Source organism: Spodoptera frugiperda, chromosome 11, assembly GCF_023101765.2.
Source record: "Spodoptera frugiperda isolate SF20-4 chromosome 11, AGI-APGP_CSIRO_Sfru_2.0, whole genome shotgun sequence".
Lineage (NCBI taxonomy): Eukaryota > Metazoa > Arthropoda > Insecta > Lepidoptera > Noctuidae > Spodoptera > Spodoptera frugiperda.
In genome coordinates, this window is record NC_064222.1 from 2,885,553 (window position 1) to 2,906,017 (window position 20,465).

At 36.5% G+C, this 20,465-nt stretch overlaps 2 protein-coding genes and 1 long non-coding RNA gene across 5 annotated transcripts; 1 reads left to right on the forward strand and 2 right to left on the reverse strand.

The window, feature by feature from the left end:
* The first annotated feature begins 402 nt into the window (after positions 1 to 402).
* On the forward strand, positions 403 to 11,989 carry LOC118274540 (Golgi SNAP receptor complex member 1). Of its 2 annotated transcripts, none has more exons than XM_035592093.2 (6): positions 403 to 571; positions 957 to 1,132; positions 9,191 to 9,280; positions 9,619 to 9,770; positions 10,141 to 10,257; positions 10,485 to 11,989. In XM_035592093.2, the coding sequence occupies exons 1-6, from the start codon at positions 541 to 543 to the stop codon at positions 10,603 to 10,605; spliced, it is 687 nt and encodes a 228-aa protein (XP_035447986.1). In that variant the 5' UTR covers positions 403 to 540; the 3' UTR covers positions 10,606 to 11,989. The 2 variants fall into 2 exon arrangements, with proteins under 2 accessions (XP_035447986.1, XP_035447988.1); XM_035592095.2 differs by lacking the exon at positions 403 to 571 and adding an exon at positions 647 to 797.
* LOC126911228 (uncharacterized) lies at positions 2,038 to 8,988 on the reverse strand. The gene is made up of 2 exons (XR_007705758.1): positions 8,847 to 8,988; positions 2,038 to 3,134 (listed from the first exon to the last, which is right to left on the reverse strand). It is a non-coding gene; the product is annotated as an uncharacterized LOC126911228 (long non-coding RNA).
* On the reverse strand, positions 11,976 to 18,298 carry LOC118274539 (putative zinc finger protein 840). Of its 2 annotated transcripts, XM_035592091.2 has the most exons (6): positions 17,965 to 18,294; positions 17,224 to 17,388; positions 16,445 to 16,657; positions 15,423 to 15,488; positions 13,939 to 14,043; positions 11,976 to 13,791 (listed from the first exon to the last, which is right to left on the reverse strand). In XM_035592091.2, the coding sequence occupies exons 1-6, from the start codon at positions 18,100 to 18,102 to the stop codon at positions 13,525 to 13,527; spliced, it is 954 nt and encodes a 317-aa protein (XP_035447984.2). In that variant the 5' UTR covers positions 18,103 to 18,294; the 3' UTR covers positions 11,976 to 13,524. The 2 variants fall into 2 exon arrangements, with proteins under 2 accessions (XP_035447984.2, XP_035447985.2); XM_035592092.2 differs by lacking the exons at positions 11,976 to 13,791; positions 13,939 to 14,043 and adding an exon at positions 14,195 to 14,739 and having other exon boundaries at positions 17,965 to 18,298.
* Positions 18,299 to 20,465: the final 2,167 nt, after the last annotated feature.

Below are 20,465 nucleotides of genomic sequence, written 5' to 3' on the forward strand. Positions count from 1 at the left end.
ACATCTATCTCTTTCTCTCTTTGCCAACTTTACTCTTGCTAGAAAGAGACATTCGTGTTCCTGCAGGTAATATTTTTTCCTTTGTGCTAAAATTGTACTATTTCTACTCAAGTTTGAAAATAACCATGCTTAAAGTATTACTTAAAATTAAAAACTAATTCATTTTCCACACTGTGTTTTACACACATAAAAAATATTAACTGTTTTTGTGTTTTTTAGCATAGCAATACAGAAATATTAGCAGCCACTTTCATTTACACATAGATGTATCTTTAGCATATATTTTGTCTGAGCATAACTATAGATATCTCTATCGCACTTAAAAAGTTAGAGTAAGAGGTAAATATGCAGCTACTAAATACTTTTTTTAAACAGCTGTCAAATATCAAAATAATGTCAGTAGATAGGAATGTCAAACAAATGTCATGTTAATTTTCAAATGAGTCAAAAAGTAGATTCGTATGAAAATAAATAAGCAAGATCTAAACAAAATATAGAACAATCAAAGGTTTATTTACTGATTTCGATTATATTTGAGAAATGACCGCTATGTCGGGATCTTCGTGGGAAGGTGAGTGAATAAAACAGTTATATTGTGCCGGTTCACTTGTTCACAATACTGTGACGTTGCATTCATAAAGTTATCAACACGTAAAATCTGATTCGGAAAGTAAATTTATTTGTATTGCATACGCTCTTTTAAACCAAATCTGTTTTCACAGGAAAATGTCATCTTAAGAACTTGTAAATTACCACAGAAAGAACATTAAATATGTGGAATAATGACATAAATCTAGGTATTTGTTTTGTTCATAAAGGGTATGATAGGTTCCCGTTAATTTAATTATGTTTATTCCTTCCATTGTTGACAATTACAGTTAATTTACATTTGTAGTATTCTCAGCTTGACAACTAAGTAACAATAATATATTGTTATGTCCATTGATTCTTTTCAGAGTTGCGGAAGCAAGCCCGACTGCTTGAAAATGACATAGATGTAAAACTGGTGGCATTTAGCAAACTCGGCGTGAGCTCGAGTAATTCCGGACTGAGCTCCGAGAGTGTGCCTCTCATAAACAGTGACGACATGTTTGACACCATGTCTATGGAGCTCCAACAACTGTTAAATAAGGTAAACTTAAGATATCCATCTTTATTATTTGTACTATTAATAAGCAATAAAGCTTTACTATAGTAATATACACAAAATCAATGCATGTACTATATTTTTTGGGATGAAATTCCAACAAGAATAAGCAGTAGCACTTCTATCCAAAGTACAGTGTAGTCCCTTTAGTACGACTTCGCATATAGCGACCAACCGTTTTTAGCGACGAAAGTTTAGGCATTTGTTTGGTTTTAGTATAAACTTGCATTAATAGACATTCGTTTATTACGACTCCGCTTACAACGACCAACCGCTTTTAACGACCGAATTTCACACATAATTGTCCGGTTACAACGACAAAACGACGAGTGTTGCCGTGTTTACAAATAATTCATAGAAAATAATGAAATAAATGATTAGCTATCTCAACTATCGCCCCGCGCGACGCCTCTGATTGGAAATTGACTGTTTATTTTATGGCAGTACGTATTTGTAGGTAAATCCAAGTGACGCGATAAAACGCGAATAAAACCAGAAATAAACAAAAATTACAGACCATTTGCATTAAATGTAAAGTTGTTAGAATAGATTTACACTTCCATATAAGAAAGCGGTACATTATGTACGTATGTACATTACACATCCTTACATAATTTGAATAATTAATAAATAACTATTTTGATTAAAATGAGTTTTTTTTTATCTGCTCATCACCTAAACGGGCATTTAACTGTAATATCTGTTATATAAAAAAAAAACTTTTTTCTGTTCGTTTAATACGACTTCCGGTTAGTACGACGTAATGTCACCGGTCCCTTGGTAGTCGTTATAACCGGATTCTACTGTAGATACTGTTTTATGTACTTTTGTACACAAATATGATATTTTTAGGATCAGAAGCCGGAATTTATTAAAAAAAAACAAACTAGTAACACAAAATACAACTAATTTATTCTTATGTCTACACAATTTTATTAAATAACCAAAATCACAAGAAAATAACAAATTGAATCGTGATTGACAAACAACCGTTAATCAAAAATAATAATCACAAATAATAATCACAAATGCATTAAATAATCACAAAAGAAATAACTCACAGCAAATAGCGCCGACACCTCACGACCGTCCTGTGCGAAAGCCAACCGACAAATGACCTGTTCGGCAAGCTTACCCCACTTTAAATAGATTCGTGAGATGACGTCACCAAATGCAGTAAACAAATCCTAATTATCCTAACACGGCCTCTCCTGACCGTGCGCCGTCCTCGGGCACATCATCAGCAGGGTCTTGAGTGGCGTCTTCAGTGTCATCAGCGGCAGGTGAGGGTGCTGCAGGCTCTGATGAGGGTCCTGCGAACTCATCATCATCGTTTTCGTCTTCTGCGTCTAGAAGAAGAGATATTTGCTTTATTAAGCTGTAATTCGTAAAATGTTGCCTACAATTTCATACTTCACGCTACCAAGGCCCTCTGTCATAGAATCATACGAGTAAATAAGAATCATCTGTCACACCTAATAAGCATCTCATGCACGCATCTCCATTTGATCATATACTCGTACTCTCATACATCACTTCCTACACATATCACACGATATGTCTGCCGGACCGAGGTCCACACGTGTAACAACGTGTCTGCCGGGACAAAGCCCACACACGCATAGCGTGTCTGCCGGGTAAAGACCCACACGTAAAACGTGTCTGCCGGGACAAAGCCCACACACGCATAGCGTGTCTGCCGGGTAAACACCCACACGTAAAACGTGTCTGCCGGGACAAAGCCCACACACGCATAGCGTGTCTGCCGGGTAAACACCCACACGTAAAACGTGTCTGCCGGGACAAAGCCCACACGCGCATAGCGTGTCTGCCGGGTAAACACCCACACACACCATATTGCATGTCTACCAGGATTGCCTCCGGGACCTCACACTGAACGCCCGATCTTTCATAGTTTCGTAGATATGCTTCGTGACAAGGCGAATCCTTGTACATTCCTTAAATTCACACGGAACGTACCTAAAAGCTGTAACACAGAACATTTGTTAGGCATATAACAAATAACAACAGTTACTTACTTTCAAAGAAAGCCGCACAACTCTCGGGACACCACTCCCCTTTCCAGGGCACCATATACTGCGCAGCTGCTTGTGTGGTCTTTCCACGAGCACCGCCCAATAACTTGAGCTCATACCGGCCACTTGGAAGCACCTTGATCACTCGGTAAGGGCCTCTCATCCCCGAGTCAAGTTTTCCGGTGGATTGAGAGTATTTGATGACAAATACGCAGTCGTTAACCTGGAAAGTCCTGGGAGGGCGCCGATGACGGTTCACGTATGAGTCCTGCTTTGCTTGGTTTTCTTTAAGCAGGCCTCTGGCTCTATCCCTGCACATCTCCCGCCAGGCCTCACGATTTGGTTGTGCATTTTCGACGGCCACATCACGGACTAGCGCACGGATGACAGGAGTGGTCGCGTCGGATCCAATTAACAAATTTAAGGCAGACAACTGCGTGGTTTTTTGTTTAGTAATGTTTAAAACTAATTGAATTTTGCACAGCGCATCCGACCAGGTAGTACTTTTATTGTCGCTCTCAACACGAATAAGATTTAAAACAGTTCGAACGTACCTTTCTACTTGGCCGTTTGCGTGGTGCATTTCAGGCGTTACATAGTGGATGTCACAACCCATTTCTAGTACCCACCCCGTAAAGCTAGAGGCCTCAAACATTCGGCCACGATCACAAATTAACAATTTAGGTACACCGAAAAGTGATATTGCATTTTCAAATACACGCTTGAGTTCGGTAGTGTCTTGGCGGTACAATGCATAAAGTAAACAAAATTTTGTAAATGCATCTACAAGTATTAAAACAAAGGGGTTTGGGTAAAGTTGGCGTCGTTTTGAAGTTGAGCGGCCAGTAATGAAACTTAAATATTATGAAAGAACAGAATACAGCGATCAAAAGCTATTATGGTCATATTTCTCTAAACCATATCGGAACTGAGATATTTGGTTTTATATTGGTCATTGAAATCGAAGAAGTTATTAAATGTTATTGCACTCTTTATCTATGGGCCGATGGTGTGGCGCGCTTCTAATCTCTCGTGGACTTGTGGATAATTATAACGACCATAGGCGTAGCCAGGGGGGGGGGGTTCAAACCCCCCCGAAAAATGCGTACCTAGACATTACAGAGCGTTATGTGTCTAGTTAGCATAGTACATCCCCTGTTTGGCAAAGGTCTGTATGACTACCTATGAATCTATTTAAAATATTACATAAATTATTTTTTTTTTTTTGGTCACACATTTCATGGGTCGACTTTCTGGTAGAAACACTGGAAGGGCAAGATGCACAAGGGCTAGATGCAATATTGGGCCACTATTGCTCATGTATAATCGGAAAACGGACCTTAGGCTGCTGTTCGCATATAATGTCCATTATAGTACATGGGATGGGGCAGATATCAAAATAATCTGACTCCGCCGGCACAATTTTTAGATACCATTATTCGACATGACATTGAGAACGAAATGGACGAAGAAAGTTAATATGTAAATGTGTTTTTAAAAATCATGTAATAAATGCAATAAGGTATAATACTGTGTTTTTATTATTTCCTAGGGCCCAATACTAACGTCACATTGATAGACGAGAGGTCGAGAAACAGTAAAGCCAATAACTAATATCAATCTTCTAATAATATACAATAACTAAGATTTTTTTTCACACAGGACGGTAATTGAAGTATTTATAGAGACTACATTTTTAAATTCTTCAAACTCAAATATCTCAGCTTTGATATAACTTAGGATAAAAATAATTGAACATATATGTGTAATGAACACAGCAGAACAAAGTAACATGAAAATTATTGGTGGCCGCTGAAAAAAAAAATGACGCCACAAGTCCATACAAAGTTACTCAAACCCCTTTAAAACCATTTGACTCGGGCAAAGGACCTAACACATCTACATGAATCGTGTTGAAGGGTTCGCCAGGCTTTTCCCATGATGTGATAGGTTGGTGAGGAGCTCTGGGAACCCTCTTTTTGGACATACACACTAGGCAATGAGACGTATATTTATTGACAAATTGCTTAAGGCCGGGAAACCAAAAATGTTTGAGAATAAGGCTCATCGTTTTCTCGGCTCCTATATGCTCGTGTTCGTCATGAAAAATACGTAAGAGGCTGAGCCTATGACCCTTTGGTATGAAACATAAGAGTCTAGACTCTTCACCAACTGGGGAGTAACGGTAGTAGAGCAAGTCGTTTTTGCACACATAGCGTCGAGTATCAAGGCTACCGTCCCTAAGCTTTTGCAGAAGCTCCTGAGTTTCATTATCAGCAGCTTGTGCAATTTGGGCCCAATTTAATGGTCTTTCTATGTTGTTAACTTGGATCTCGGGTGGATTCCTGCTTAAGTAGTCGGCGTGAGACATCATAACGCCTTTTCTATATTCAATAGAGAAATTGTAATCTTGCAGGTAAATCCACCAACGCGCAACGCGTGGGAGCAGATCCTTTTTGCGCTCGGTGGACTTCAGTGCATTGCAATCAGTGATAATTTTGAATTTAATGCCGATTAAATAATGTCTGAAATGTTGCAATGCCCTGACGACCGCCAGCGTCTCTAACTCATACGAGTGGTATCTGCTCTCTGCGCCCTGAGTGACTTTACTAAAATAAGCTACCACACGTTTGCTACCGTCAACATGGACTTGCATCAAGACGGCACCGTAACCTGAGCTACTCGCGTCTGTGTGGAGTTCTGTTACTAGTTTGGGGTCAAAAATTGCAAGTATGGGCTCGTTAGTTAATATTTTGATTAGGTCCTGACGAATTTGCTCTTGTTCACTGCCCCAATGAAATTTTACCTCTTTCTTGGTCAGACGAGAGATGCTTGCAGTTTTTGTGGCGTAGTTTTTAATATACCGCCGGAAGTAACCTGCTAAGCCCAGGAATTGCCTAACTTGCTTAACGTTCTTTGGCACGGGGGCGTTTACTAGGGCTTCTATCTTGCGAGGACTCGGCCTAACCTGACCGTGACTAATAATGCGGCCAAGATACTCCACTTCGGTGGTTAGGAACGAGCACTTTCGGAGATTTATCGAGAACCCAGCTTCAGTTAATGTCTGTAAAACTTCTCGTAACAACTTAATACCTTCGTTAACTGTCATACTCATTATGAGAACGTCATCGATGTAAACAAGGACTTGGCCTGTCTCGATAAATCTTCGAAGGGTCTTGTTAATGATTCGTTGGTAAACTGTGGGAGAGTTACATAGACCGAAAGGCATCTTAAGGTACTCGTAGTGCCCTTCCGGAGTAACAAAACCTGTTTTATGGACTGAGGCCTCATCTATTAAAATCTGATGGAAGCCTGAGGCCATGTCAAGGCCTGTGAAGAACCTCGAGCACCCAAGACGGTCAATGTGATCTTCTATCAAGGGCAGGGGATACCTGTCCTTGACAGTGATGCGATTGAGCGCCCTGAAGTCCACACACATCCTGTCTGCGCCATCTTTCTTTTTAACCAGGATGATGGGGCTGGCATACTCGGATGTGGACTCCCTGATTATATTTTTGTGCAATAAGTCCTTTATTATTTCCCTAACCTTAAGTTTTTCTTGGTGAGAAAGGCGGTAAGGATGATATGCCACGGGGACATCGCTTGTCAAATTGATTTGCATTTTACCCGTCGTAACTGTCGTGGTAGCGGTACCAGATATGAAAAACGGTACAAAATCGTTTATTGTTTGCACCAAGAGCCTTAATTCTTCACCTTGAAGAGGTGTGTTAATGTCGGAGGGCTCGACAGGCCTAACAGTGCTGACTGCACAAATTGAATTAGATGCATGTGCCAGATATTGACTATGTTTTGTTCGGATATAAGTAACGCCATCTCTGTTAAGCACATCGGTTCCAACGATTATTGGTGTATTCATATATGCTGCCGGCACCACAACAAAGTCTATTTCAAGTGAGATTTTACTGAACTCAACCGTAAGGGTAACATACTCGTGAGCGACAATCCCGTTATTACCTATACCTTTTAAGACACGATAGGTTGGCTTTCGCGAACAGGAAAAATGTTTTACGATATCCGAAGAGATTAAGGACACATCAAGGGCCCCACTATCTATTAAGATGTCAACCGGGATGCCCTGGATTACGGCTGTAGTAATATCATTAGTCCCTGAATAGCCATGCACCTCCTTGCAGAGGTTCACCTTTCGTTGATTATTATTCGAAGCTTCGACGCGCCGCTTCGTATAACAATCACTCTCAGCGTGCCCAAGCTTTTTGCAAAACGCACACGACACTGTATTCGGTTTTTCATCCGGTTTACGCTTCTTAGGGCAATTGGTTCGCAGATGTCCGGTTTTACCGCATAAGTAACACGAGCTACCCGGGGGTGCATTGTTACGTTTATTAAATAAATTGGACTTAGAACTTGCACGATTATCAGGTTTGTTAAAGCTAGGCTTAGTATAAATGGCTAAGAATGTGACTAAATTATCAATAGTTAGGTCGGCGTTTGCTGCTGCGGCTCGCACTTGGGCGTCATTGATACCTCGGATAACTATTTGGACCATCAGTTCTTCACTTAAACCCTTAACAATGCGCAATCGCAGCAGCGAACGCCGGGCGTACTCAGCATACGTATTGAATTTATTAGAGTTTGTGTTCATAACCTCAAAGAGGATATTTGCGTAGTCGAGCTTGTGCGGACATAAAGATCTAAATTCTTTAATGAAATTGCTCCAAGAACGATCGCTGGTAACCCATTCATTTAACCAGGTCCTGGCATCCCCTTTCAAACAATGGGCCACCCGCGATAAGCATTCTGAATCACCCCAATTATTTGTTAATTTTGCCCGCTCAACCTCGTTACACCATGTCTCAAAGTTATGAACCGCCGGATCAAAATTAGACACGTAGTAGTTATGGGGTTTCACTCTGTTTATCACAGCGTTGAGAGCATCAGCCAACGTATCGGCCGCGGACGGTACATCACTATTACAGCGCTGGCTGGTGCTATGTTCAGCAAGTGGTGGCGTATGTGACGTGCTGGCCACGCTTCCCTCAATAGCATCTAATCGCGACCTTATAGCTGCTAACGTTTGCCCCACTGTGCCCTCACGGCTGCGGGAGCGTGTGACACGCGACCGAGAACCGTGACGGGAACGTAATCGAGAACTCGACTTGGATTCGCGACGAGAACGCGACCGTGAACGTGAAACAGAGTCACGGCGAGAGCGGGAATAAGAATCGCGGCGAGAACGCGAACGAGAATTGCGGCGGGAACGCGAACGAGAATTGCGGCGGGAACGCGAACGAGAATTGCGGCGGTGCCGACGCGATCCGCTACTCTTGCGCTTTGTTTTGCGGCGCGGTGACACATCAGAATCGTTACAAGAGGAACGTGGCATTTTAATTACGAATTAACGGCTGTTTTTCAAAACGAATCTAATAATTTAATTTATGTGGGTATGTAGGCGAATCCCACTTCTGATTTTAGGATCAGAAGCCAGAATTTATTAAAAAAAAATAAACTAGTAACACAAAATACAACTAATTTATTCTTATGTCTACACAATTTTATTAAATAACCAAAATCACAAGAAAATAACAAATTGAATCGTGATTGACAAACAACCGTTAATCAAAAATAATAATCACAAATAATAATCACAAATGCATTAAATAATCACAAAAGAAATAACTCACAGCAAATAGCGCCGACACCTCACGACCGTCCTGTGCGAAAGCCAACCGACAAATGACCTGTTCGGCAAGCTTACCCCACTTTAAATAGATTCGTGAGATGACGTCACCAAATGCAGTAAACAAATCCTAATTATCCTAACAATATATAAATAATAAATTGTGGTAACACCCACTGTTGGGTCATGCATGTTATAACCTTTATGTAAAGGGGTCCCACTTTTCACTAAGTACAAATCCTGATTTCAATGGCTATGGAGAATGTTTATTTATATTAATATTAGACTTATTTTGCAATCTATTGCAGAACAAAATTACAGTCTCCTGTATTATTTATTTTGTTCCAGTTGTCCTCTATAAATGACAAAATGGCAGATTTGGCCCCAAGTGGAACAGCTACAATGCACACTATAAAGAGACATAGAGAAATATTAATGGTGAGTTATATTAAGTTGGCCTGTATACATTCTGTAATTATATGTTGTAGTTCAAAACTATATGTTAGTCACATTAGTTTATCTGTGATTATAATGTTATGTAGGTACCACACCACGCAAACATTGTATGGTTTGCAATAATATGCATTTGCAATAAATAATGTTGTTATTTGTATAAACAATGTATGCAATGCAATGTGAACATCACCAGAGAAGGCTGACATGACTATAATAAATGTGTATTAATATTTCATCATTTTCAACAGTTAATAATTCCATATGTCTTGTCAAGTAACAGTTCCACATTCTTTGTAATGTACCTAAATATTTGCTTGCAGGATTACCAGCAGGAGTTCTCGAAGACGTCAGCACGAGTGAACGCGCGACGTGAGCGTGAGGAGTTGCTCCGCGGCGCCAGTCCCCCGCCCGCCGCCACCATCGGACTCTCGCGCCGCGACCAGTACTCCAAGGAGGCCAATCATCTACACAGGTCTGTACACACTCCCATGGTCACAATCTTGTTCTTATTATAATTACATACTAGTATTTTCTGCTGTGTCGTGGGTATTATTATATATACAAAATCACATACACATGACCCCCAGACCCGGTACAATAATTTGTTGAATACACAAAGAAATACTTCGTGTGATAATTTAACCCACTACACATTTAGCAGCAGCCAGTTGCCCAGCCACCGCGCCAACCGTGCGGTCAGTTTTTGCTATTATGACGATTTCAAACAATTTATATTGGATCAGGATTCAAATCTATAGATGGTACATTGTATATCTGCATGAAGGATTATTTTAGAAACATGTGCTTATTAATTAAATTAATAAATAAATAATGATTTCCAGTTCGCACATACTAGTGGACGAACAAATCAACATCGCGATGGAGGCGCGCGAGCACCTCGCGTCACAACGACAGACATTCAAACGTATGCAGACCACATTCAATAATATCACTAACAGGTAAGATATGTACTTTGCTCTACATATAAATCAAAATCATGACCTTTTTACATCGATTTGCAATATCGCGTAACGTCACTTCCGTACATTAAATAAAAGCTTCTAAACTTAAGGTTAATTTAAATAGATTTTCTAAATTCCAGCAAAATAAAATCGTATATATAATATTTCCTTTTTACTCCAGCACCGTTATAATGTTTATCCTAAACTTGTGATTATAATTCCAGATTTCCAATGCTGAACAGTTTAATCTACAGGATCAACGCTCGCAAACGTCGCGACTCACTCATTATTGGTCTCGTTGTGGCGGTCTGTACCTTCTTGTTATTGCTCTATGCATTCCACTGAGTAACTGACTGGGTTGATATCTTGCGTCCATACTACATAACATGTCTGTGATATTCCTAAAATAAAGTAATCCGAAATTGCTGTGTGTATACCGACCTATTCCTCCCTGTAATTTATTTTAGACTTTATCATGAAATCATAGAGTTGAAAATTCAATAACAGTGACATGTTATTTAGTTAGGACGCGGATTAGAAACTTTTGGAACTGAGAGCGAAAATAATATTCGTATGTTGGGAATGTTTTAGTATAAAATACTATTATAATTAATTTATATTATTTTTCCATTTATAATAACTATCATAGCGATCTCCGTTATCGATTTAATGAGCACACAATGCAATCTTTTTAAACTTGTGCAATTATTCTACATAAAAAATTACTATAATAGAAAATGTCGCCGATATGATAACCACAGATAAAAATACAATGAAGGCTATCGTACTTGTATTTGCTGTAATATTACATAGTTAGGTTTATAAACCGTCATCGTATTTAATCATTAGGATCTAAAAAGACTATTATCGCTCGCAGCGCCATCTGGCAAGTGCAAAAACGATAGCTTTCATTAGTTTACTGGAACACTTGAGTAAATTCTTGAAAACATAAAACTATCGGTTACTATGTAATGAAATTGATTTAAATTGAAATCCTTCATGGTTATTTAAGTTTTTATTATTGTTTGTAAAGTTTTATTAAAGTACTTACTTAGTGAGCGTCCTTCAAGCTCATAAATGGCTTCTTATAGGTAGTTAGGTAAACCTGAAAATAATATATTTTACTAAAACTGTACAAATAGTGTAATAACGACACGAAATATTGTTCAAATCTAAATATAGTGCGGACCTATGAGGTACCTTTACACAAATCTTTCTATTATCTCTTTTGCACTACCTTTTATTATGAGATAATAATGACCAAGGTTTACCAGAAAGAGTATTGTCTGTTCGTAAATATGTCCTATTTTTCAAACAATTATAAACCATTGTGCCAGAAATAGTAAAACTAAAATAAAACAGAAATATAAAATCTCCTTTTTTAAGTTGGTTAATAATTAGTCACCTTGGCTCACTGACTCTCCGTACAAAATTATCCAATTTGGTGCAGTCGTTCGGGAGTTATGCACACACATACATTCCGGCGATCCATTTCTATTTTACCCTTGTCGGTAATACCCGTGATATTATAAGGATGTTAAAACTATCACGACATTAGTACTGAAATGTTGTTGCTTTTATTACTATTTAAAACACATAGTTATATTCACCACATCTATTATTTTTGTAGGCCTACTGTTATTATAAAATATTGTAATATAGATATATGTAAATATTTATCCTATATGTAACAATGTATCAAATAAAACAAACTATTTTAAAAATATAACATAGTTTTATTTCGATTTTAACTTAACAAATAAAATTAACATTTCTATGAGATTTACATTATATAAGTACATCGCCAATGTACTAGTTATCGGTTATTCAGTCATTCCTGTAAATAGCACTAACCTTCGACAGCCTGTGTCATATAAACATTGAAAAGATCCCCGCCATTATGCGGATTTTCCGAGAAATATTATATACCTATACAATTTATAACCCCGAACTTCTTTCAAAAATTTGCATAAATGTTCCAGCAATAGTGACACGACATTATAAGCCGATCCATCTGCCATTAGCATCATCAAATTATAGACAGAATAGTTTTATGAGGCGAGCGGGAAAGTCACTTAACGCATCATGTAAAACATATGACATTGATATATTTAATGCTAACCATGCGACAGTGAGACGGATGCTGAGCCGTGATTTCTTTAAAAAATATCTACTTTGATTGTATTGGTTGATTCAGCTTTGTAGTTGTGTATTACTGTGTAATTTAATGCTCATGTATGAACACGATATAATTAGATAGTATAATAGTTTAAAAGTGGGGACCTATAATTGGCTGCATGTTACATAAGTCGCTTTATAATTATTTAATGTTAATGCTGTTGGTCCTCCAAATATTAAATAAATAAATAAATAAATTTTGCTTATGGTACTCTATAAACGACAACAGCGCTACTCCACACCTATTTTAAACTAAAATGTGTATACCTACGTATCGTTTCAATTCAATTATTTTTCCGACATAATAAAGCGACATGTTCATTTAAAATAATTGCATGCTACGTATGAGTTTACGTTGTATTGTATAAATATCATAAACTGTCATGCCATCGGTCTGTCTCACTTAAAATGTAATTAAAACAGTAATTCTATTTGCAATTAATTACCTATATAGTATTCAGTTGAAAAAGCTATCGTAAAAATCTTCATATGCATAAATTATTATGTAAATGCAAATAGAAAAATATATTAGAAATAGACAGCACAGTTTTACAATTATCTAGACAAATTACTGTTAAAAATGGTTGTAGTAAATCACTTGTTTAAAATGGAATGATTCCGTTTTCCTATATAAAATGAGGTGAATTAATTTGTTTTCTTTTATTTATAGAAGAAAACCAATTTGAATTTAAAATTAAACATTAAACATAGTTACGTTTCGGAAGACTAGACACTTATTTTGGAACTTTATTCAAATTTAAATCCTCCACTAACCGGTGACCTACGTGGCAGTTCACGTATTAATTTGATTACATAATACAAATGTAAATTACCTATAATTAGGCAATCATTGCTCACTGAGATGAGAAAATCATGATGGGATATTGAGATCGTCGTTAGTGCTATAACTTGCCAGCTTTTGATAAGTGAGGCAATTGATTTAGTTTAGACTTAGGTATATACGTGTACATTTTCGCCTATATGAAAAAGTATAGTATAGTATTTAGCCTTTATAAGACGACTGGTATCTTATCCTTTAAGGAACTGGGTAAATAACTTTATAAGAGATTTAAAAATTATGGGCCATTATGATTCTTGTTTGTTAGGAGTGAGTGAGTGATCATCTTTTCGATGTACTGAGATTTTGTGTGACTTTAGAGAGCCTCGCTGTGTGAACCGTTTGTCGCATTGATCACAGGCATAGGGTCGCTCGCCCGTGTGAATACGAACATGTTTCTCAACATCACCCTTCGTAGCAAATTTCTTCTCACACAGAGGACAGATTATATTTCTGTTATGAGTCTTCTGATGCAAATAATATTTCTTCCACGCGTTAAACTTCTTTTGGCATATCTGAAAAATAATAATCGATTACGCATTTGGTTCTCTTGAACTTAACAGAATTTTAAGATCATTTTCGTGGGTGGTGTAATTTTCATTAGTGGAATAATCCCCATTTCTTCGTTGCACAAAATAGGTATATACAAATATGTAACTTACGTCGCATACATAGTAGAAACTGTCGCCGGTACTCGTTTTGATTCTTTTTATTTTCACTTTGAGATTCTTTTTAATGGACGTGACGACATCTTTCGTAGACGAGGTCTGCAATAAAGAACGTATTATGAAAGAATTGATGCCAAGCTAATGTAAAAAGAAAAAACAGTAAGTAAAAGAGAATGTGGTAATGTGCTTACTTATTTTCGAGATATTCCGTGAAAAATAAAAATAAAACATGTATGACAAATACGTCATTGGTTATTTACCAACACACGGCGTTATATGGAACAATGAATAAAAATGCAGCAGATAATTGTAAAATGTATTTATTAAAAAAATCCAAAGTGAATGGAAAATCTTTGGTTTAATATTAAAAAGCGGAATAATGATTAAATAAATCGATGTGGTTATACAAGAATTCATCTTATTTTATTTAAAACTATTGAGTACATGCGTATAGTGTTGCTATTGATCTACCTGATCTACATTATGATAGTATATTATTAAAAACTGATCTAACCATACTCCTGCTATTATTTTCAATACTACATAAATAAAATAAATTCAACCAATTTTTTTTATCGGTTTTCTACCGAGAGGCTTACGCACAAGTAAATCTAAAGATTGTTGAGAATCTTTTGCTAATCGTTTCAATGTGGAAATGGGTACAGACAATGTTTTTGCCGCTCTTTTATAGCCCATGACCTTGGTCCTTACTGCTTCGATAGCTTTTTTCATTTGGTCAGGATCCCAAGCTTTTCTTTTCTTAGAAGCTGGAGACACTAAACTTCGTCGACGCCTCTGTAAGTAAATAAAAAACATATATATCACTCATGTATTTATACAAGCCCTCAAACCATGGCTACAATCCTCACGCAGTAGTGACTGCGGAGTGAGGAGTGCCTCACTCCCAAAAAATATATTATAGTATAAATAAAATAAATAAAAATCAACATTTAATAGTTATGTACGTACCTTCAATCCAACAGGACAACGTTAATGAAACACAATAATTATTATCCAAAACTGAGTATTTTCAAAATTATACAACTAAATGCAACACAATAAAAAAGGTTTTCAAATTGGTTTCAATAACAAACGCATGCACTAACTATTTTTTTAATCGAAATAATAATTTATTGTCATTGATGCTCCAATTTTACATAAACGTTCAGATGGCGTTATTATTAATTAGAAATATCGAGGAGGGGCTATAATATCTACGGGGACACATTACCACCTTCTCAAAACTTATTCTTGTATTATTACTCTCGTAACTGTTTGACCATGTTGGTTGCATGACGTGTCGTGTTGAGCCCTTTCTCTGACTCGAAACTAATCGAGTTACCTCGTCAAACAGTTACGTGAATTAAGTCGTAAAACACTAAAAAGTAAAAAAGAAACTTATTCCTATTGTAAAAAGCTTCTGTATCTACAAAATTATTTATGTACCTAGTAGTACATAATAGTAAATTGATACTTACAACACTGGAGGTCTGAGAGCCATTGAAAAGGTCCTTTCTAACAGTTATTTTCTTGTTTGGTCTATTCTGAAATAGAAGAAAACGTTTATTAAAATTTATAACACGAGCTTCTGTCAGCGGCTTTAACCGCGTTCCGTGGGATAAAAAGTAGCTGTAGATAGTCGAAGTACTGCTTATTATCAGGAAATCTGTCAGATTTTTGTTCTAAAAAAAATCATATTACTTCATGTGAACCCACAGTTACCATTAATAGAAGGATATAATATCTTATTAGGTGCAACCGATTTGAAATTAAATATAACAATTGCATAGGTAATTACAATTAATTATAGTTCAGATTCACATATAATTGATAATGTAATGTTAATTGAATTTATTAATAAAGCGAACGTAGGAACGTGATTTTTGCTTATTGAGTATAAACAATTGTAACTTGAAACCGATCGTGTCATAACGGAATGCCACCGGATACCAAGTTCGGCACAAAATGAATTTCGTCATCGTCATTTCGAAATCCGATCAATCGAATAAGTGCCGTTAACGAGAAGGAGTATTATATTTATAGACTTATTAAAGTTGCACAATAATTGCCGACCCGGAGCGGCGGACTGACTAGCGGGTTACCGGAGCTCCGCCTCGAAAAACAGGAGTAGGAACGGGGCGGTTTTAGTCAGTAAGAGTCTGACACCCCCTCTCGTTTCGCCCAAGGCGGGAGAACTCATTGGATGATTTTTCCCCTCTTAAAAAGGCAGAATTAATAACATTGCTGGTATATGACATGATACATACACAGGAAATACACTGTGTCTCGCGTGAATCCACATTACTGCACATAAACAAATAATCAACATAAAAATACATGGGCCTCACGATCACAAGAAAACTGGCAAATAGTGATAAATATTATTATTACTATAGGTTAACATATTGAATGCTGTGGTGGTCACCAGTGACAGACGTTAGTGGAGGATTTACCATCAACAGTTTTCTATCGGCGGTCAAAGACTTAAAAACAAACTTACACTCTCGGAAGTCTCTGAGGAATCAGATCTTCTAGTCTTCCTTTTTTTTGGTTTGATGTCTTCCTCTTCCTCTTCCTTTTCTGCCTCTACTTCTTTTTCTTCTTCTCCTTCTTCCTCGTTGACACAAAACTGTGTTTCATCTATCTCTAACTTTATTGTTCTGTCTGAATCTGTACTACTCCGCCGAGAATTTGAAATCTGTTCTGCAGGGTCCTGAAAACAGCCAGAATTAATTTCTTATGTTAAAAAAAAATTAAAGAAAAAATTGTTATTTAAAGCAGGCAGAACATACAAGCCAGCTACCAAAACTCAACATTAGCAGATTATCCAAAGGAGTGCTGGAAACATCCATAAAAAATAAATGGAAATATTTACAAAAAATGTACTAGATGTTGTAGTGGATGTAAAGATGTTCACATCCACTACATTTCACTACAACATCTAGTACATCTTTGTAAGTCAAACTTATTTATATTTGCAGTAATTTTCAGCACTGCTTTGTTATGTATTACATTCAATAAATAACAATAAACTTTTCAGAGACCGAACTTAGCATTGGTGGTCCTAATAAGTGAAGATAGATTTTACTGTGGAAAAGTAAGTTGAACAAAGAGAACTGTATTTAACCTAATAGATAACTATAGGTAATGGTCTGCTTATACAGGAGGCCAATGACCAGCAGCTCATAAAAAAACTGATGAGATAGTTGTACTCCAGAAACTATTGCCAATAAATGTGTATTTTCTTATTATTATTAATGTTTATTCAGAAATATGTACCGTTTCTGATCGATTGAGCCCCAAACTCAGTGGTTCATCATCAACAAACAAGGATTTCAAATGTCTGTCAGTTGCCGTAGTTTTATCTCTTAACCATTTTGCATTCACTACAATTTCTACACATTTGTAGCATATCTTCTGTGGTAGATTATCTTGACTAGAAACCTGGAAAAAATATTATGTTAACATTTTTAGACTAAAACACAATATTATATTTTAATTAACAAATTCTAGACAAAAATGTTTTTGTAGAAGTCTGTAAAATTTTATGGAGTTGTTAGACATCTCTAGGATGTTTTTTAACCTGTTTGAGTGTTTAGTAGTATTTAATAACACAAAACATCCACTTCTGAACATCCTATTTTATTGAGGGGGAAAATCATCCAATTACTACTTCCGCCTTGGGCGAGGCGAGAGGGAGTGTCAGAAATGCCTGCAACCTTAATCAGGTTGTCTGTCCGCCTTTTCGGTGGACGTCCGATACTGCGCTTGCCGGTACTTAATTATCATAGGACAATTGTTTGAACTTAAGGTACTGTGCCCGCATCAACAATGAGCTTACCACTCAAAATTCTAGTTATAAGATATCAATTACGTACTTTAATTCAATGCTGAGTTAACAGAAAGTTTTAAAGAAATTCGTTTGCATTATAAACTCCTCGTGCAATGTACCGAAACGTTTAACAGTTACAAGGCACTACTATACAGTGTGGTATGATTATAAATGAAACAGATACGTACCACTACACCTGTACATAGATACACATCGCGAGCTAGCCCTTCTTTTGAACATATTTTAGTTAAGCCCTCATTTTCTAGACACAGTCTGCATAAATCATAAAATGGAACCGGTTTAGGTTTCTCCATTATATTTTTCATTAGCGAAAGTTTCAATATTCATGTAAAGTGCTGTCCAAAAAGCTAATAATTTAGGTACGATCCATATGAATACACTTCCGTAAGCACTTTCTGTTATTTATTTTGTTTATAAACGTAATCAACTTATTTCAAATAAACTACGTCTGGTCCATGTAAATTGCACAATAAAACAACAATAACATTTGACAGTGACAAGATAAGCACAATGTGAAGACAACTGTGATGTGACATTTGACAGTGTTGACAGAAAGAAAACATTCACTAGAATGCAAATATTCGTATTCGCAAAGATGGTTCGCGATTGGCGATAGATAGGAACAATGGTTATTACTTATTATTATTTTATATAATCAAATGGAATAGGTGTACATAAGTACATTGTTATATAAAATTAATCAGTATTTGTAGGTAACTATGTAATATTTTTTATCGAGACAATTAATCGTATGATGAAAAGGCGGTTTATTTAAATACTGACTGGATAAAAAGTCATTACATTTGTTATATTTTTTATTCGTTAATCATTATGTCAACACGACATGTGATGCCAAACTGATGTGTTATGGTTTTGGTTTAAGCATTTTTTAAATTAAAATGCAATAAAGTGTTGTATAGGATATTATTAAAAAAATATTATTTCTATTTATCGTTTTTCACAAGATGAGAGCTCCGTTGTCATACATTTGAGCAAGTGATCGATGTTTATTTCTGTATTCGATATGATTATACCAAGGATATCAGAAGTTTTCCTTTATTGAGGTAAACGTGCTAGTTTTCATAACTTTGCAAATAATGTAGGTGTCTAAACTCAGGAGCTGTTCCAGAGGTACCTAACAAGGGTAGATTCGATCTATGAAAATTTTCGTATGCTTTTGTATTATATTAGTAGGTATGTTATAAGTGGTAGAAAAATAACGTCGTACTTCGTACTAAAATATATTTATATTTAATTTTATTAAAATCAAAGCGTAGAATTCGCATTTGGTTTTGAAAAACAGCCTGGGTAAGCAGAAAGTCTATATCTCGAGATTCTCAATAAATATTTTATACTATGTAGTAATTAGTAATTCATGTAATGACAAACGGTGAAGGAAAACCTCGGTTTATAATTTCTAATTAAAATTTGATATTGCCAACCCCCATTGACCAAGAGTGGTGATTCATGCTCAAACTTTTCCATGTGAGAAAAGGCCTTTGGACACTTATAGGCTGTTGACGATGATTTATTTATTATACTCATATAATAAATAAATTCGTATTCCTCTGTTTGTCTCTATGTAGCATACCTAGATCTTTAGAAATACGCAACGCATTGTAGTGTAGTTTTTCAAATATAATTATTCAAGAGGAAGGTATACAATGTATAATTAACGCGTGCGAAGCTAGGGGCAAAGACTAGTGTAATGTTAAGTTGACGTGACCCATGATTCAGAGCTCCACGTAACATTTCCCACCAACGAGCGCCTTCAGTCGTAATGTTTTGACTCGGTTACCTAGGCAACCGACAGGAAAAGTCTGTTTTCCTATCGATTACCCAGCATTTGTAAACAGTGCGACTTTAAATTCGCTATAGCTATAGTTATTGGTTTATAGTTCGCAAGTTTATAGCAAAAACGAGAAGTTTCTCAATATGTCTTGAGGTAAGTGATTTTTTAATGTACTTTCATATGTTTACTCCTTAGTAATTAAGGACTTGTAGATACTAGGTATTATATTTCTTATCTCGTTTTCCACTATATAGTTAACACATTCGTGGACAGTACTATCTCACAAGTTGCAGCTACTGAGACACTAATTTTTTTGTACATTGCCCACAGGCATAGTTTCACGTAATGCAAAAATTAAAAATAATGTAGTGACAGTACAAAAGTCGTAATTATACCTGTGGTGACAGTACAACATGCCATTCTTTACAATAGTATGAAAAATCAGCAGTTGTGTGGTGTACAGATTTTATGGAACTAAATTTATACGTCGACAGGCGTACTGTTATCACTTTAGGCTATCTAGACGCCTGTGGTCGTTACTGTCCACCAACGTGTTAAGTATGTTCTTGTATACAGGCTTAACTAAGCTTCGTATTGTTTCATAGCTATCTATAAATAATATGCTACCTATATAATAATCATATATTCTTTAACTTTTTTTACTTTGGTCGTTTTGTCGTCTAAATATAAATTTTCATTGATTCTCGTTCTAAAACTGGGTAATGATCAACAATATAATTGTGTATATTATAAATCCACGGTACGTAATGTTTCGCCCCGGTCAAGCCGGTACATTTGTCTCAGTCTGTCTATAACTTGTCGCTTTTTTATCCGCAACTGTCGGTTGACTGTCAGTACGGATCGAGGCTCATTGGG

Excerpts from the sequence above, each read along its gene's own strand:
- LOC118274540 (XM_035592093.2), top strand. The coding sequence starts at position 541 with ATGACCGCTATGTCGGGATCTTCGTGGGAAG. Across the intron at positions 572-956 it reads GTCGGGATCTTCGTGGGAAG|AGTTGCGGAAGCAAGCCCGA; the intron begins GTGAGTGAATAA and ends GATTCTTTTCAG. Across the intron at positions 9,281-9,618 it reads GACATAGAGAAATATTAATG|GATTACCAGCAGGAGTTCTC; the intron begins GTGAGTTATATT and ends ATTTGCTTGCAG.
- LOC118274539 (XM_035592091.2), bottom strand. The coding sequence starts at position 18,102 with ATGAAAAATATAATGGAGAAACCTAAACCGGTTCCATTTTATGATTTA. Across the intron at positions 17,389-17,964 it reads ATCTATGTACAGGTGTAGTG|GTTTCTAGTCAAGATAATCT; the intron begins GTACGTATCTGT and ends TATTTTTTCCAG. Across the intron at positions 13,792-13,938 it reads GTTTCTACTATGTATGCGAC|ATATGCCAAAAGAAGTTTAA; the intron begins GTAAGTTACATA and ends ATTATTTTTCAG.